Source organism: Penicillium solitum (genome assembly GCF_028829755.1).
Source record: "Penicillium solitum strain IBT 25940 chromosome Unknown utg000005l_segment0_segment0, whole genome shotgun sequence".
Taxonomy (NCBI): Eukaryota; Fungi; Ascomycota; class Eurotiomycetes; order Eurotiales; family Aspergillaceae; genus Penicillium; species Penicillium solitum.
In genome coordinates this window covers 3,588,243-3,608,714 of record NW_027072125.1, presented here as the reverse complement: position 1 = coordinate 3,608,714, position 20,472 = coordinate 3,588,243, and the positions used below count along the sequence as shown (strand labels likewise).

General features: G+C 40.6%; 1 protein-coding gene across 1 annotated transcript; it reads right to left on the bottom strand.

Annotated features, from left to right (window-relative positions):
- Positions 1–826: 826 nt before the first annotated feature.
- On the bottom strand, positions 827–2,451 carry N7455_008957 (uncharacterized protein; the record flags this gene model as incomplete). The annotated part of the gene is made up of 4 exons (XM_065606040.1): positions 827–972; positions 1,034–2,076; positions 2,142–2,214; positions 2,448–2,451. The coding sequence occupies 4 exons, from the start codon at positions 2,449–2,451 to the stop codon at positions 827–829; spliced, it is 1,266 nt and encodes a 421-aa protein (XP_065460989.1).
- Between the last annotated feature and the right edge of the window lie 18,021 nt (positions 2,452–20,472).

Sequence of the window (20,472 nt, the reverse complement as noted above, 5' to 3'; positions counted from 1 at the left end):
CCTTGCTTGTGAGGTTTACCGGGAGCAAGGCGCGTGAAAATGACCCTCCTTCAATTGGATTCTCTTCCGGACGATTGTGACAGCAGTTCAAATTTTTTGGGTATACATCGTAATTGCCTTTGGAGATGGACCGGGTGGACTTTCTATCTTCGATTCTACAACGAGTCATTCATTGCATAACTGAGACAGGGCCACCGCTAAGAGCGGCCGAGGAAAACATTCCAAATCGATGTCTTTTTTTTATCTGATATATAGGAAGCCAGGGAGGAATGTGCAGCTACACCTAATTGGCACCACATTGGCTTGTGATGTGTGTACACCCCAGCTTCCCCACTTCGCAAGGCTCACTTAGAATTTGAGGTCCGGAGGGGAGTCCGGCGGGCCTCCGACGTGGAGACCAAACACTTGATAATGCATAAAAGGATTGATCCAATGATATAGCGACAGCGTATATTCAAATATTTCACTGCCACAATGGGTATGAGCCTGTTTGGCTTTAATGCCGGACCCCTAGCTGTGGTTATGAGAAGAGTAAGAGTGCGTACGCACACTAGTCTGCTACATGTAATACTATGGATTTCGTCTGACAAGATATTCCTAGCGAAATCTACCTAATCTGTTTTTCTTCTGAGGTTTCATAGGATGAAGATCTTGATTGAATGCCCCAGGCTCCAAGACTGGAAAATTGCTCTTTCCCACCTGGGTAGGGTTGCGACCTGAATTGTATGCCATAGGCTATAGGCTAAACCTGAGTACTACTCCTGTAGCTTGATAGCCGGACCCAAATTGGGGGGGGGGGGGGGGGGGTGTTGTGACGGAGGCCAGGTTATGTGAGTTTTCTAAATCGTAGCTTCAGACAACCCGCAACAGGCCCCGCCGAGAAGGCATCCTGCTGTTCCACATTTCCTGTGAATTCATCATCAAGGTAGGTCGAATAATCCGTATAGATGGTGGCAAGCAGCTCTTTGATAACTGCGTCAGCACGTTATTTGATGGAACGGACATTACGGAAGGGTGACCGAATGGAACCTACCACGCATAGAGTAATGAGTGCCAATGCACACCCGCGCGCCGCTTCCGAATGTCCAAATCCACCTCCGCATCTCCACGACAGCGTTCTCGTCTGCTTCAAGCCACCTCCTCGGTCGCCATTCTTCTGGAGAGGGAAAAGGAACGGGATTGAAGTGGAGGGCCCAGGCCGAGGAGCTGACGATGGTGCCACCGGGGACATCAAACTTTCCCACGAGCCGGCAGCCTGAGTCTGGCACAACACGAGGGAAAGGGCCGGAACAAGGTGCACGGGTTCGCATGGTCTCCGTGACAACGGCGTCAAGCACTGGCAAATCTGCAAGGCGATGGGCTAGGCTTCGATCGCTAGGTTTGGCCAGAGTGAGGAGCTCTTGTCGGAGTGCGCGTTGACAGTTCTGATCTATTGATAGCTCGTACGTGATATATGACAGTAATGTCCCCAGGCCGAGGTGGCTTGCCGAAAGATGGTCGTCGCACTCCACCGCGATCAAGGAAGCCATTCCGTTACGCGACATTTCGGGGTTGGCGGCTTTAAAAGAATCATAAAAATGGTTAAAAAGGCTCGGGGTAGAAAGTGAGTTGGTAGAGTGCCACTTGTAGGAATTAGTGATTACTCGTGTGAGCCACGCTTGCCACTGAGAAGTGATTTCGGGATCGGGCAGCTTGTTGCCAAACCAGTTTTCTAAATAGGTCATAGGCCAGTCGAGGCTGGTCCTCATGGTAATTATCTTGGAGCCAGCTGAAGCTAAGGTTGTCAGATCATTCTCGAATGCCGGGTCTCGTAAAGTATCAGTCGCATTCCCGCTACCAAAGAGCCAGCCGGAAGCAACGTCAAGGGTACAACATTTAGCCTGCTGATAGACATCGACAGAGGTACCCGTCTTTGCCCAGCTGGTAATTGCTTCGTTAAGGCGCTGCGATACGCGAGAAAGGACGCCATCGAGAGTTGGGGAGATGAGAATGTACGAGTTGGTATAAGGGCGGGTAAGCATGCGTCTACGCTCCATGTGCTCTGCATCACCTGTCATAGTGACCATGAACTTGGTCCTGTACTAAGTTAGCCAACGACTTGTCATCAAATTTGGAAGATGGAGATGGTTTCGGGAACTTACTGATCGAACAATTTATTGTAGAAGGTCGCATCTTTGTCGAATTTGCTGCTATAGATTGTGCGAACCCCATCATCTATTACCTCTGAGGTGTAGTGAGGTGTACCGAGGTACGATAAGGTTTAATTAGGGTTACCCCTTAGGTGCGGTGAGGTGCACTAAGGTGCGGTAGGGTTATTATACAAATTACCTACTGAACTAGCTAATAGGATCTACTTATAGATACTTAAGATAATAGATCAATTCCAGCATCTTAAATAGTAGGCCTCGCCCTTACCCGTGGGTAGACGGGTTTTACCCGACCCATACCCATTTCTTGGCGGGTTTTGGGTTCAAAGTTCGGACCCAGGGTCGGGTACGGGTTTTGATATTAGACCCGTACCCAACCCGCGGGTTACCCACGGTTGATAAACAATGCAAACATAGATAATCTTGTGATATACATAAATTGTGCATTTCTGTGCTGTATTTATATGTATTTAGCTTACAAGCGGTATACTTTTGAAGGAACTAGATTGAGTATGAACAGCTTCAATTGTATAACTAACTAATAAACTATAAACTGATCATCATGATGCCGTGGGCGCTTTCTAGATCTTCCAGAGACACGCTGTTGAGTCTCGGGTAGAGGAACCTCTTCCTCGTTATCATCATTATATCCTTCAATATCCGGTTTAGATATAACACTTTTTCTCCTCTTTCCAAGAACACGTTCTAAGAGACCTTACGTTACTAATTCAGCTTAAATAAAGAGTACAACCTCTTGCGTACTATCGCTGTTATCCTCCTTATTATCACTAATCGGCTCCACGGTATCTTCAAGTTATTAGTTATCTTTCTCTTCATTCTCTACTTCTGTTTCCCCCTTAGAAAGATACTCTTTCCGAAAAGCAATTATATCTTCCTCGATCTGAAATTCTGTTATACAACGATATAATATAAGCTCCTGAATTGTTATAGCACTCAGTGAACCTCGTCGATAGTGACAAACATCCCGAGCAGTATTAAATAGCCGCTTAACACCCGCGCTAGTGGCAGGGATCGAGAGAATATCACGCGCGAGCTTTATAAGTATAGGGAATATAGCCTAGTTTTCCTTCTAGAATATACATATTGCTATAGTAGGAGTAGTTACTAATATATATTTAGTAGCGAAATTTAGTAATTTATAGAGAGAGCATACTTACTACTATTAAGATAACTTACGAGCTCGTCCTATTAAAAAGCTAGAGGTACCGGAAGGCCAATCATATAATTAAGATCTAGGCTTAAACTAAGTGTAGAAGGCTCTTAACTACTACCGGTCTATTCCTCCAATCGACGTTACTTATACGGTTCAAAGTAGTCTATAAAGCTTTACCGATATCTAGTAACTAACTCGGGGCCGCCGCCCTAGTCTTTACTCCGGAAGAACCGGAGTTTATACTATAGAGTAAGCATTATACTAATAGCGAAAAGATCACTATAGATATCCTCTGTCTTACTATAGTACTATCTCAGCTTTTCTTCGGCCGCATAAAGAGCGGTAAGTATAAGCTTCTTCCAGGCTACATTCTTCCTTATAAGCTATTTAATCGACTTCTCAAGATGATCAAAAAGCTTATTATAGATAGTAAAGATAAGATAGATAGTAATATCCTTTATCTTTAATAGTATAGTCGTAAACCGGAAGAATAGCTGTGTGATTAAGAGTAGATAATCAATCTAGCGCCATTACTCTTAATTAAGCTAGAGGTAAGGATAGCTATACTTCGAACAAAACTTATCTAAGGTAGATTGCAGTCGTTTAGCACAGCGAAGTATTAAGAACGTCGAATTCTATCGCGTACGGACGTCCTATATTAGAATAAAGGCTTTAGAGCTTATCTAAAGACTATAGAAAGCTTCACAGCGCTATAGACTCACATTAATAAAAACAGCTAAGCTTCGAAGCTAAAACTAGGTTAGAATTAGATCTTCTATAACTCTTAGAGGAGTAAACCTTATTAAGAGTATCAATAATCTCCCGCTTCTAATACCTAGAACGAACTAATTACTCCTAGTAGTTAGTCTATTCGACTTAAGTAATATTATTCTTTGGCTCTGCCTTTATCTAACCGAGAAGTTGCTTCAAACTTAGTTGGATAATATAGGCTATATATAGAACTCGAACAATTGCTATATTATCGCTAAGGTTAAGGGACTAGACCGTTTCTTAGATACTTACTACCAAGGTATTGTTATTTGATATATTATCGGTAGTGATTATAAGCACTCGATCGGTTAAATTATACTTCTATAGAAGCTATAATAGAATAGCACTAAAGTTAATACCAGAGTATATTCCACTAAGTAGCTCAAACCTAAGAAGTAGCTCACGGTAGTTCCAGTCCGTATCGATAAAATATCCAGTGACTGCTATAAATATCTACTAGAAAGGAGATATCTAACAGTTAAGGGCAATTGAAATCTTTCTATCTTAAGGTAAGCTTTCTAGTATACTCTAATAGCGTTCGATCACTATAGTACGTAGTCGGCTCCGTGCTACCTTTATAGATAGAATATTAAGCTTCTTTAGGGCTTTTTAGGCCATAGTAATAATATCCTAGAATCCTAGGTGCTCTAAGAGCTAGAAAGGTACTCTTAATTCAGTGATAAATCGAAGAAGATATTATTCCCATTTTTCTTAGCTGAATAGGGTCTCGGTAGAAAGGGATAGCGCCTATAGAAGTAGTTAAAATCAGCATATTTCTTAATAAGGAATAAGTAGGCTATTATACCGCTTAGATAAATTATCTTAAATCTTAGCTTCTTAGCTTTTTGCTATAGCTTACAGCATATTTCTTCATCGTTAAAGTTCTATCCCTAAGCCCTAAATAGTTGAGAAGAGCTCTACAATACTTATATATCACTTTTAGTTCCCTATTAGTAGCCTTAGACACTTAATCAAAGTGATTCTAAACATCAGAAGAGTGTCGTGAATCCTAATATAAGCGCTTTCTTCTTCTAAAGTCTATTTATAGCCACTATTGTACAAATTCAATTATTATTACTTTAGAGTACACTATATATAGATTAACACAGTCGGGTCGAATAGTCTCGAGGCTAGATAGAATAGGAGGTAAAAATAATCCTAGTTAAATAGAATCGGAATCGATGACTAAGCTTACGACGTATAGAAATATTCGTTAGCTCACAGATAGATCAGGGGTGAGATCGTCTGATAGGAGAAGTTGAAGGTTATTTAGCAGTGGTAGGTCTAAATCATATAAAGATGATCCGTAAGTATTAGTGAATTAAGACATCTAGTAAGATACTAATAGACGAGCACTTAGGTAAGGATTGTGAGAACTTTAGAAGACTTATAAAAAAAATCCTAGTATATAGATATTAATTCTGGGGCCTCGCGAAACCCTGCTCTTCTAGATAAAAAAGATGATAGATCAATAAAGGCCTATATAGGTAGAAAAAAGCTATACTAATTGGCTTACGGCTTATATAAATAATGGGTAACCCGTAGGTTACCCGCTAAGAACCCGTAAATCTATAGGTAACCTATAGGTAACCCGCTGGAAGCCTTATAGCGATTAGTTGACTAAGTCTATAGTTAGGTAGAGGTCCTAAGTTAAGACGTAGCAAAGGTAAAAGAGCACTTAGTTAGATTACTTATAGATAAATGAATGTATAGCGACTATTCTAAGACCAAACGATTATGTTTAGTTCTAAAAATTGTGATTTTACAATTCATATTGTCTATACAGAAAATGTTCCAACTATACTTCATATTTATATATATATTTCCGCACTCCTAAGAACCGTTTTAACTAACTTTGATTTTTACAACCACGATAATGTCATAAAGTCCTTAAAATCAAAATGCAATCTATTACCATCATTTATTGATTTAAAAACAAGGCAATTTCTCAATATTACGTAGGAGAAAAGACATTCATAACCAAAAGTTAAAGAGGTGACCGGAACACATATAAATAACAGTATTTTATTATGGTTAATCAGCAGTTTTATACATTTTCGCATGAACTAATTGGGAGATTTATGCTATAATGGGTTCTTGGCGGGTACCCATGGGTACCCGCCAAGAACCCACGGGTTTTACGGGTATGGGTTTTGGGTCTTGGGTATAAACCCAACCCGTGGGTACGGGTCCTGAAGTTGGACCCAAACCCGACCCAAAGCGAGGTCTATGGGTAACCCATTAGGGCCCCAATATAGTATAAACCAGACAAATAGACTTCTAGCGTATAGCTGTATAATTAATGCATTTTTTACTTATAATATTTAGTATTTTACTTATAGCGCTTTTCTAGAATAAATTGAGAATAAATTGAATAATTGAATTAGGATATATTTCTCTAATATTGCTCGAAATCCTTATCTACCCTACTCTTACGCTTCCTCCCTAAGGCCTATCTCTAAGTTATAGTCTCTAGTAACTTAGGCTCTATTACCTCTATATCTATATCTATTAAATAAGGAGATATCTCTTATAGTCTATTATCTACTCCTTCTTCCTCTTTATTATCACTAATCAGGTCAAGCTTAGCATCCTCTATATATTCATCGTTCTACTCCTTCGCCGACTCAATCTCAGCTAGTATAAAGAACTACTCAAGCTACTTTACCTCGGTATCCTTAATATTAAATCTTATTGTATATAGAAATAATATAAGCTCCTCGATTATTTCAGACTTTAGACGACCACGGCGGTAGTGACAAATATCATAAGTAGTATTAAAGAGCCGTTCGATACTAGCACTAGTTACTAGAATAGAGAGAATATCGCGAGTAAGTAACGCGATCGTAGGGAAACGAGATTGGTTCTCCCGCTAGAATTGAAGAGGTTTAATATCAATTAGATCTAGTAGTATAAATATATTAGTATTATCCTATATAGGGAAGAAATAGATTATAAATATACTACTATCGAGATATTAAGTTATCTTATTACTAGCTGGCTTTATAGATATCTTGTTACTCTTTAGCATCTTATTTAGCCTAGAACTAGATAATACTACTATTGGAGTATTAGTTAATCTTTGATTTATTATAAGACGCTCTTAATACGGAATTAATAATTCCTAGAACGATTTCCGGTAGGTATCACGCTAGTGAGGCTCCTAATTATTAGATAGAAAGAACTAAAATCTACTATTAGGTACTAGTATTATCCTAACTGTATAAATATATCCTTTAAGATTATCGGTTTGAGAGTAGTACTTATTAAGTTTTAAGCGACTAGCTATAAGTGCTTTAAGTATATCTGATTTCTATAGAACTCGCTTACGTTTAAGCAGCGCCTCTGCTTCAAAAAAGTAATTAAAGAGGGCATTGTAAATCTTAAAGATAAGATATATAATAACCTCTTTTGTCTTCGAGAGCTCTATTGTATAGTTAAAGAATAGCCGAGTGATTTATAGAAGATAGTCAATTTGACGCTATTCTTAATTATTAAGTAATATCTCCTTATAGTCATACTCCTTATAGAAGGGCTAGAAGAAACTACGTAGTCTCTTTACACAACGAAGTATTAAGAAGGTAGAATTCTACCGAGTCCTTACGTCCTAGATTAGAATAAGCTAGGATCCCTTTTCTTAAAGTCGGAGAAAGGCTGCCTAGCGTTACGGACTTATATAGATATATATAGTAAGATAACGGACCTTATTTAAGGTATATAAGATCCTCTGTATCTAGTGCTGAGTATTTACCTTTACTATAGATAACTTCTAGTTAGTCCACTTTATTTCTACATTCTTATTTAGAGGGATAGCCTTTAAACGATTAAGGAGCTAGTTCAAATAAAGCTAAATAATATAGGTAAGATAGGGTATTCGGATTACTATTATATCGCTAGAGAGCGCCTGTTGAATAGCCTTAACTATTATCTTATTATTAGTTATATTATTAGTTATAACTCTAAATACCCGATCCTAGATCTTATACTTAACTAGAGTTTTAAGGAGTATACCACTTAGATTTAAACCGGTATAGGAGCTATAAAGTGGTTTAAATCTAAGTAGAATCTCTTAGTATACCTAGTTACTATTAATAAAATAGCTAGTGATAGCTATAAACGCCTAATTATATAGAGAAGTCTAGCAATCTAATACGATCGAGATTTTTGCGTTGTTAGGTAGTGTTTAGAGGATAGATTTCTGTCGTTCTATAATAATATCACGTAAACGACGATATATTATAGTAGTAGAGGGTATCGGAGGGAGAGATAGTGCAGAGCGGGCTAATCGGAATAGCTTATAAAGTGTTAGATATTCGATAAGGTAGAATAGAAGTCGATTGAGGGTAAGAAATTGGAGAAGATACTCTTCCTATACTAATTGTGAAAAGGGAGCCTCTGGTAAGCCGTAATCCTATATATCTAGGAGTATTAGGGAAATCGGATAACTAAATAAAGAGGTAAGGAGATACTACTTTTTGAAGGAACTAGGTAATTTCTCCTTTCCCTCCCTATTAAGCTTTACGACAGCCTACTATCTTTAAATACTTTAATATTGTTGATATACTATAATAGCCCTTTCTACTAGGTGATAGAGAATAGGGATACTCTAGGATCTTTAAGTAGCGCTTATATATTACCTTTAGCGCTCTATCTTTAGTATAGGCAACTTAGTCGAAGTTACTCTATATATTTGAATTACGATTTGAATCCTAGGAAATCTTGCTTTTCTGCCTATAGTCGGTTTATAGCTACTACTTAACCTATTCTTTATATACTATATTGTTATAAAGTATATATACCTTTCTCCGATTAGGGCTAACGCGAGTAAGAGAGTGTAGAATCGGTAGAAGGGAGGGCCGAAGGAAGCTAGTATTAATAGTATTAAAAGGCTCAATCGTAAGCTAGCTACTAGATAGGGTTAGAACTCGAGAAGAGGGTATAAGATAGCTAAGGTTATCTATATCCGTATCGTAAAGAGTAGGTAAAAAGTCAGAATACTAGCTTTAGGATATTACAACCGAAAAGGGGAATACTATAGAGGTAAGGGGGAGAGATAGAGAGAGTATATACTTATAAGAGAAGGGTATATAAATAGTAAATACCTTAGTCCTATAGTAAAGTAGATAGATCAAAAGGTAGAAGCTATAATATTATATAATTAGCTATATAAGCTCTATTTAAATAGGTCTAACCTAAGAGAACCTAATAGGACCTATTTATAACCCACTCCCTAGAAGATTCCTTAAAAATGTTTTATTTACCCTCCCAGAAGAGCTTTTCTGACTGCGGTTATAAGTTATAGTAAATATAACCCCCCTAAGAAGAGCTTTTCTAACCGCGGTTAGAAATAATAATATATATACCTGCCCTCCTAGAAGTGATTTTCCGACCGCGGTCAGAAAATATAATTTAGAGTACGTATAAGAAGTTAAATATAAGAAAAGAGAAATATAGCTTTAATATAATATCAATTATATATAAAATAAAATAATAATAAGATATTTCTATTTATATTTATAGTTATAGTTATCCTATAATATATATATACTCACCTCTACTATAAATATATATTTTCAACAGTCTACAGTCAATAAATACTTAACTTAATAGAACACCACTATACTATGATTAATATCAATTTTTATCGGTAATCAATATAATATAAAGCCTATTAGCTTCAAATTCAGAGCAATTATATAAATTTTCTAACTCAATATTGTGATAATGTAGCAGTATTCGATAAACAAACCAGAATAGTTGTAAAAAACAGTCATTTATTTGAATGACTTAGCATCGTTATGAACGCCAAGACCTATATTTTATGCAAAAATGGGTTCAAATGGGTTATTATTGGGTTATTGGGTTTAACCCATTGGGTTTTGGGTTGGGTTGGGTTATAGAGGGCGGAACCCAAAACCCAATGGGTTGGGTTTTGGGTCGGAGACTCCGACCCAAAATGGGTTCTGCCGAAGTCTAACTATAATAGCCAATCAGATATAGGTCGATAGATATAAATAGACCTTGCTAGACCTCTGCATAGCCCACAAAGCCCATAGCCCAACCCAACCCAACCCACGAATGGGTTGGGCTTTGGGCCCATCCTTCGAGCCCATCGGTGGGTTATGGGCCCAGAGTGAAAGCCCACAGGGCCCATTTCGGCCCATAATGGGCCCCCATTATTCATCAAACAATACAAACATACCAATGTATCGCAGCTGCATAAGTAATGCATTTTTCCCTGGTTTTTTTGGGTATTCCAATTACCGTCTAAGCCGTATATGAACCATCTTCTTCTTATAAGCTTATATGATTGATTGAGAAGATATTAAGTGATAGATACTAGGTGGTTGAATTATATTAATAATGCTCATACATATCATCCTCAACTCGCATCCTCTTCCTCCCTGATATACGCTGCTAAGTATAAGTAGTCGGTAATTATGGTGCAGCAGTATCATTATTATCTCCGTCAAGACTATAGTTATTAATATCTATCAAATCCCTAGATAGATCACCCTGTTCTTTAGTATCACTAATCTCATCAATCTTAATATCATCCGGCGTCTTATCCTTCTCTTCTATCAATACGTCGATCTTATTAGAAGTAAAGAACTGCTTTAATTCCTCCGCTTCCTATATATTAAGGTCAAACTTAGATGTATAGAGGTATAGTATTAGCTCTTCGATAGTACCCGATTTTAAAGAGCCGCGGCGATAATAGCAGATATCGCGTGCAGTATTAAATAGACGTTCTACACTAGTACCTATTACTAGGATTGTAAGATAATCCCGTATAAGTAAAGCGATAGTGTTGGATGCCCGGATGCCTAAGGCATCACATGTAAATAGAACCCAGATAGTTTGCCTGCTCTCTCGTCCTCTCTTTCTCCTCTTCGTCCACCAGAATACATACAGTGCTTTCTCTATGAACTTACACGTATTGTATCAGGTTATGAGCCTCTTTTGCTAGTTGGACCACTAGCAACTCTTTTCTCTGAAGCTATTTTCATCTGGAGACTTTTGACGATCTGACCCCACAGTGGATCCACCTTTGTGCGTGGTACACTACACGGATTCGGATCCAGCCAATAACATCCAGGAAATCCTTCGAGCCCCGCCGGCAAAAGCTCCGTTTAGCTTTACAATCCAATCATGGCAGACGTCGCGACCGGAAATGTGGGGGACACCAACCCACAAACCCCCCCTCCCGGCGTACCGCCTAACACGATTGATCCCAATGAAGTCCCGTCCTTGAACGATCCGATCCAATTTGCGCAGGATGCCAGTGACAGCGAGGATGAGGATAACAAGCCGTCCCATCAGGGACATGGTCTGCCAACGATTGCAATGACCAAAATTCAGAAAGTGAGGACACTGGAGCACAATGACACTGATCCAAGTGGTTGGAAACAGGCACTGGCTTACCAGTTGATCCCATACGCTTTGGAATGGCTGCTAGAAAGCGACATTCCCCGACCTCCCAAGTCACATGCTTCGTTTGAAAGATGGAAGTACTGGTCTCGCTTAGTTGCAAGCTGGATGTACAATCAAATCGATGTCACACTACAGAACAAGCTGCGCAATTTGTCAAAGATGCCTAAGTACGCTGATCAATTGTACGATGAGCTTATGGCTATGACACAAGGCAGTGACCGGATGCAAACTGCATTCCTTGAGATGAGGAAGTTCGATAAGATGAAACGATCGGATTACAACTCAGCAAGCGAGTACATTGAGGAGTACCAGCGACAGTACCATGTGCTTGCTCGATTCAAGGCAGCACCGCACCCAGCACACGGCCTATCACAAGTCCTTCAAAACCTTGAATTGGAAGTCAAAAAGGTCCAGTTTATTAGGGAAGAAGTCGCAAGTCTCGAACCCAAGAAACTCAATCTCGACAAGGTGGAGGAGTACTGGAGAGCACTCCAAGCAGCTGCTGACATGGAAGGTGTCACCAATGCTGTCTACAATAACAATGCCGGCCGTGGCCGAGGCAATGGAAGAGGTGGTCGTGGAGGAAACCGTGGTGGCCGAGGTGGTCACAACAACGGTCACAACAATGACGATAACACCCAATCCAGCAAAGACATCAATGCTATCGACGAAGACGTAGCCACTGCTAAAAAGAAGAAGAAGAGAGGTCTTCGCAAGCAGCCTGCCGACGGCAAAGACATTCATGACTACGCAAAAGAGATGCGTAATGGCACACAAAAGGATGACAATAACATGTGTTCATTCTGCGGCTTTGGACCGCACACTGCAAAGAGATGTGCCTATCTCAGTGACAACCCACCAGCCTCGTGGGAACCGTCCGGCAACTTGTGGGCCTATTCAAAGGCTATCCAGAGAACTCAACGTCAAGATGGACAGAACAATATGGTTGTTGCAGCTGCCAATTCTGTTGACAGGAAGAATGATTGGTTGCTAGACACTGGTTCTGACAAGACATTGACACACGATCTCGAGGACTTCCACACATACCAACTGGATCACCCTGACACAGCTTATGCGTACAAGGATTACTCTGGTAATAGAGTCGTCACGCTAGGCCACGGTGAAGTCATTGTAAGGGCTGCCCTGCCAGGTTTGGATGGAAAGACGTACTCGTTCATGACAACTGGTTACTACACTCCTGGGGGACACGGCAAGCTATTTGGCATGCAAAAGCTTCTTGAAGAACAAGATATCTCTTACGACACACGCACTAAGAATCTCACAAATGGAAGGGGAGACATCCTAGGGTATGCAGACACGTCAACAGGTGTCCCGTACCTTGTCAGTCCGAAGGACGATGATGACCCCAATGAGATCAAATCGGACACAGATTCCGACGATGACGATGAGATTGGATTTGTGAACAAAGTGACTGCGTACGAGATCCACAGACGTCTCGGACATGCTGGAAAAGCTCGCATTGCTTCCACACTACAACATGCTGAACAACTAGGTGATGATGAGCAGTACGGCACGGAACACTTCGATTGTGACGCCTGTTTTCAAGGCAAGTCAAAGCTCAAGATATCCCGTCAACAACAGGCGAGGGTACAAGATGTAGCATGGAAATTCCACGTTGATACACAGCCAATGAAACCCACTGGGCCAAACGGAGAGAACTACTGGCTACCAGTCGTTGATGATGCTACTCGATTAATTGAGGGAATCATGCTAAAGAACAAAAGTGATGCTTACCATAAGCTTACTGCGTTCTGTGAGAAGATCAAATTACTCACCGGCAGATACCCAGGCATCTGGCGAATGGATGGCGGTACAGAGTTTAAAGAGTTCATCAAATGGGGTGAGAAGCATGGTATGACTTTTGAGACCACACCACCTTACACCGCAGAGCCAAATGGTACGGTGGAACGTTTCGGTGGACATATCAATGACATACAGAGAACGATGATCATCGATGCGAAGATGCCGGAAGAGATGTGGCCGTATGCGACAGACACAGCCATCTACATCTACAACAGACTAGTCAATCCAAAGACTAAGATCTCGCCGCTCACACATTGGCGTCAAGAACTTGAAATTGCAAACCCAGAGCCTTCCTTGAAGCACCTTAGACCATGGGGATCAGCTGCATACGTCCACATTCCGAAGCCTAAGAGGACACAGGCTAGGAAAGCAGCACCCAGAGCGTGGAAAGGTATGCTTGTTGGCTATGAGGGGGACGGTGGTCATGTTTACAAAGTGTGGGATCCAGTCACGAAGAAACTGGTAGTGTCTCGTGATGTTGGTTTTCCGCAACCTGGAGATGACGATGGTATGGGACCAACACCAGCTAGCAAAGCACCCACCGATCCCAAGGATCCTGATGATGATGATGATGTCGTCGGATTCATGCCTGTCTCACTGTCGCAAGAAGACGAGATCTCGAAGCCAGAAAAGAAGCAGCAGCAAGTAGTACGTACACTACAGGTACAAACTCCTACACGATTAGCTGTACAAGCACCTGTTACGCCGTCTACAATTCATCTTCCAACAATTCATGGCAGTGCATCTACAATGCCTGAGACACCACAGAAGGCACCACCGCAGAGAACAATCATTCCGCCAATAAAACAGCGCAAACTCTTTCAAAGTTTTCTCCCAACTGTGGGAGAGGAGCCCATGATGACAGGCGCGAGAATCACTGAGATCACGGATCCTACCACTGAGAGCGTCTCACAGGTTTTGGACATTGAGCGGAAGAAAGAAGATCTCGGAAGAAGACTTCAACAACTGTCAACCCAAGTGTCTCAACTTGCTGAAAGTATGGACGATATTCGTCGAGATACCGACAACATTGAGAGAGCTGTCACCGAGGAATCAGAAGATATGACTCCTTCTCCAGAGCGACAGAGAACAGATTACCAATACCCTTTCTCATCTCCCACTCAACAAGCTTCTCCCGTTCAACAAGCTAGTGTGTCACCAAGTCGTGAGATCACACAAGCTCCACCAGTTCAACAAGCTAGTGTGTCACCAAGTCGTGAGATCACACAGGCTACACCCGCTCGACAAATCAGTGTGTCACCAAGTCGTGAGATCACACAGGCTATCGAGACAACGGAGACAACGACAAGCACTGAGAACACACCGGTTACTGCGAGATCAGAGATGTCACCAAGCCGTGAGATCATCTCAATTGAGTCATCGCCAGATCCTATCTCTCAGGACCCAGCTACACCGGCTCCCACCCTACCCCGCCGATCGAGACGAGCGAATATCGGGATTGCACCTGACCGATACCACGATCCAAAGCAGAAACACCTCGCTGTCGAGTACGAGAAACGAGACCGAGATATTCAACGAGCTGCCACAAGGGCAAAGGCGAAGGACTCGGGCGGTAACAACGTGACGGAGGGTGATGGACAGGGGTCTGCGGGACCTAGTGCGATGTCTGCAACAGCTGATGTGACAATGGACAAAGTCGATATTGACGAACCATTTCTCTACAATGGAAAGCCGCTATGCGCAAAGGACGTTGACTTGCCATCTACGTACAAGCAAGCGCAAAAGAGCCCTTTCTGGCCTCAATGGCAAGAGGCTATGCAAAGACAACTTAGTGATCTCGAGGCTAAAGGCACATGGAGCTTGATCCTTAAGCCGTCAAAAGCTAAGGTACTGCCAGGACAATGGAGATTCACTGTCAAATCCAACACCAGAGATGAAGTCTACGATTTCAAAGCACGATGGGTGGTATGTGGCAACTTCCAAGACAAAAATGATGGAGAAACATATGCCCCTGTCGTCGCCGAATGTATGATCAAAATCGTTCTCACACTGATTGCAGTGTATGGTCTAAAATGGAGGCAAGTTGACTTCACTGCTGCATATCTCAATGCTTCACGTGAAGATGTGGAGACAGTCTATATGAGACAACCTACAGGTTTTGAGTACGCAGATGCACAAGGAGACAAGAAACACTGGGTGTGTACACTCAATCAAGCGCTCTTCGGATTGCGAGACTCTGCTTTCCTATGGAACGAAGAGATGGACTGCAAACTACGTCAGATTGGCTTTCGTCCGCTGGATGATGATCCTTGCGTTTATATCAAAGGCAAAGGCATGAATTTGACTATTATGATGATCCATGTTGACGATTTCATCATTGCTGCACCATCCGACGATGACATTGAGCAAGTTGTCAGCGAACTTCGTCAGTACTACGACTTGAAGGACCTCGGTGAGCCAAAGCAGTATTTGAACTGTGCGCTCGACAGAGACTACGCCAACGGGACAATCACTATGTCACAGAAAGCGTACGTGCAAAAGGTGCTACGTATGGCTAAAACCTCTGGCTGGAAAGACACGCCATTGCCAGCTGTATGGAGAGAGACACCAGCCGATGCGACCAATGCACTAGATGACGATGCTTTTGATCAATATCAGTCTATCGTGGGGATGTTAAACTGGTTGGCAGTCAAGACACGACCAGACATTCGCTTCGCAGTGACACGCTTACAGCATCGACTAGCAAATCCCACTCTTTCTGACTACAAAGCAATGCAACATGTTGTGAAGTATCTGAGACGAAAACCTGATATCGGAATTATCCTCGGTCGAACTGGCGAACTTCGCTTCCATGCACACACAGATGCTTCACATACGGACTGGGAAGATAGCAAATCGACAGAAGGAAGCGTCTGGTACCTTGCCGGATCACCTATTATGTGGTCTACGAAGAAGCAGACGATCACGGCCAATTCGACGACAGTTGCTGAGTGGTGTGCACTGGATCAACCTAGTCGTGATGCAATGTGGTTGAACAAGATCGCACGATCATTTATGCTCCCAGAGCAGCGTCCTACAGAGATCTACACTGACAACATCAACTCACAATTGCTTCTCTCGAAGAAAGGAGGCAAATCGGCGAACAGATGGCTTAATCTTCGTTACTTCTTTGTCAAAGATGCAGTGGCGCAAGGACATGTTGAGATTCATCGAGTGAACACCAAGCGAAATGCCGCAGATGGATTTACCAAGGCTCTTGCAAAGGATCAATTCAAGATCTTTACCGAGCTAATTGGCATGTGCTAAATCCACAAGAAATTTGCAGAGTTTTACTATGTATGCCGGAACTGGAGATCTTGATAGGGAGTGCATGCAGGATTCTATGAGGGGGATGTTGGATGCCCGGATGCCTAAGGCATCACATGTAAATAGAACCCAGATAGTTTGCCTGCTCTCTCGTCCTCTCTTTCTCCTCTTCGTCCACCAGAATACATACAGTGCTTTCTCTATGAACTTACACGTATTGTATCAGATAGCTAGGAAACGAGATTTATTCTCTTTCTAGAATAAGAGCGGCTCCGAATCAGTTATATCTATATTAATATTAGTATCTATTAGATAAGTGATCGGAAGGATTCAACCTACTGCTATTAAGATACTACGTTATTTTATTAATAACCGGCTTTAACTTAGGGATAGATTTCTAGCTTCGAATAAGATTGTAAAGAACTGATCTTAGTATCGATATAGAAGACCCTTACGGGCCCTTAGCACTATTAAGACGTTCCTAGATTAGAGTAAGTATATCCTAGAATGCTACTCGATACTAATCCCGTAGCTCTTTAGCGTCGGACTAGTTATTAGAAAGAAAGAATTAGAATCTATTATCCGGCGACAGTATTATATAAACTATATAGATATACCCTCGTATTTTATCAGTCTCCTTATAGTAGTCGCGTAATTTTGACTAGCTAGTATCGAGAGAAGTAAGTATCTACTGCTTCTATATAACTCGCTTTCGTTTCAATTGTCTTTTTAATCGTTTAATATACTTAAATAGCAAATTATAGATCTTAAAGATAAGATATAATATTATATCTCGTGTCTTTAAGAGAGTAAGTATATAATCAAAGAATGGCTTTATAAGACAAAGAAGATAGTCAATCTGACGCTATTGATTATTATCTAGTACAAAGTCTTACTTATTGAACTGATCATAGAATTATATAATAAAGATACGGAGTCTCTTAGCTCGCCGGAGTATAAGATATATTGAATTCTATCGAGTCTTTATATCTTAGAGAAGTATAATCCCTTACCCTAAAGGTTAAAGTACGATAAATGAATCTCGGCGCTAAGGACTAGCGCGGATATATATAGTAAGTGCTCGTATTCTTTTTAAAGTATACGAGATATCCCGTTTTTTTATATTCGCCCTTACGAGAGTAACTTGTTGCTCAGTCTATTTGGTTTCTATAGTCTCATTCTAAGGGACTGCTTTAAGACGGTTAAGTAGCTAGTTCAAACTTAATTAGATCATATACGTAAGATAGGGGATACGGATAATGTTGATATCCCGTATATTAGATAAAGATTATTATAGTAAAGATTGCTATAGTGTATCAACTAGAGTCTTATTATTCGACATATTATTAGTAGTCAATCCAAATATCCGGTCCTCAATTTTATACTAAGTAACCGTCTATATAACAGTTATACTTAGGTTCACACCGGAATGTGTTCTATAAAGGGGTTTGAAACCGAGTAGTACCTCGCGGTAGACCTAGTCAGTATCGATAAAATAGCCAGTAATAGCTATAAATCCTTACCTAAATAGAGATATCTAACAATCCAATACAATTAAGATCCTTATATACTCCGGTAGCATCCTAAGTATATTCTTTTGCCGCTCTTTTATACGAAGAGATAGCCGACGTTGAATTGTAGTAGCGTATAGTATATCTAAAGGGCTTAGGGCTAACTATAATTACGAAATTAAGAGACGAAAGGATAGGTTTTCGATAAGTCGGAATAAGAGTCGGTTGATAGTAATAAATTATAGGAGTTGATCGTTCTAGTCCTCTTACGAGAAAGATACTTCCGCTTCGGTATAACCCTATATTAATATTGATATAAGTAAGTAGTATAAAAGAAGGATAGGACTATATATACCGATTAAATAAACCCTCTTATTACCCCCTTTTGCTTCCGTATCCCTGTAGCTTTTTTATAAGCTACAGTTTCCAGATAACGAGTAATAGTCGTTATACTATAACGGTTAACCTTTTCAGTACTCTCGTTACCAGTTTGTTTCTTAGTGCCATAAGGATGCTCAAGGATAAGACCGTAACGCTTACACATCACCTTCGGGCTCCCAGAAACTATATACGCCACTTATTCATACTATTTCTAAGTCTCCGAAGCAGAACCATGCTAGGAGTCCCATAAAATTATCGTGTTAGTAGATCTATAGTCGGTCTATAACCACCAATCAACCCAATTACTGTGATTTATCGCGTCGAAAAGAAAATAAGTACCTATTCTACCAAGACTAACTCGTTAAAAGCACTGAAAATGTTCTACTTCTAAGGCAATTGACGAAGGAATAGACGGCTGAAGAAACGATAAACGACTACGGTAGTAGCTGCTAGATACCTAATAAGAGGTAGTAAATGATATAGTATCGAGGTCAGGTTCAAATGGGTCGAACTGAGATGATCCAAACTCGGCTTGCTGGCTTTACGACATAATCAGTTGACGATTCAATAATAAAGATTGATTCAAAGATGAAGATATATAGTATAAAATGTATAGTAGGAAGGATATAGGGCTTTAGGGGGATAGCTTCAAGGTCATACATTACAAAAGGCCACTTCTTGAATCTTGATAGTAGCATTAAACAGCAAATTGATGCAATAAACAGAGGATTCATTATAGTGCTAGTCAGAATTGAAACGTATGATTATAATACTCGTATATGATTGGCTACATCGTGCATATTAAGTGGGCTTAGCCTATCAAAAGCCTATAGATAGCCCATTCCCAGCCCATTTCCCGGTCCATTTCGCAATATTATAATCCAAAAAATTTCACCCGATGGCTTAGGATATATTTTTAAACCTCTATTACCTCGAGATCAGCTATAATATCACCTATCTATAAAAGCAGAAACAAAGAAGGAGAGATAGGTATCCGTCAGTATAAAGTTCAGTCATATAAACCTACAAAATATGAATTTGATACTTGGTTTTATACTTCAACAGAAAGATGCACCTAGTTCAATCTAGATAATATATATATCTCTTCATACTGATACTCAGTACGCTATAATAGTATGAATTCATGGTCAAATTGGATCTTTTTTGGGTGATTTTGTATGAAATCTGGCATCATGATGTTGAATTCAGTATAATATCTACTCAATTCCTACAATATTGTACTTCTGATGGTGATAATATAATAATACTGAATATACAGGCTGGAACTTGCGTAAAATACAGCTATTAATCAGCTACTTTATGCATGCCAAGACTGTATTTGTGCGTAGAAATGGGCTTTGATGGGGGCCTTATGGGCCCCCATTAATGGGCTGTGGGTTGGGTTGGGCTTTGAATATTGGGCCCATAGCCCACTGTGGGTTGGGCTTTGGGCCGGGGGTATGGGCCCATTTGTGGGCTATGCAGAGGTCTAGACCTTGCCAACTCCCATGGGACTAAGAAAATTTTGGTCCCATATCCTGGTCCCATCACTCCCATGGGACTACGCTAAACCTATTTAGGTAATTATATTACCTAAATAGGTAGCGATTATCGGTCTTGGCATTAATTTTGACTGCCAAGACTTTCTCATGGGAGTGGGTCCATGGGACTTGTCCAGGTCTAGATATAAAAGACGATAGATTAATTCTAGTACGTAGAATAGGGTCAAACGGATCCCCTAGGAATATCACGCATCTTTTTAAAAGAACTAATAAGTGAGTTCCTTATTCTCTTCCTCCTTAACAATTATACGTATAACTTACCACAAAATCGTCAATCTACGGCCATCTTTATAACAAAACGCCGGACTAAGAAAACTATAAGACCACCTACAAATACTGTATAAGGAGACCTTCGATATATATCCATTTCCTAAAATTTCAAAGTACCGACCGTCGATTCA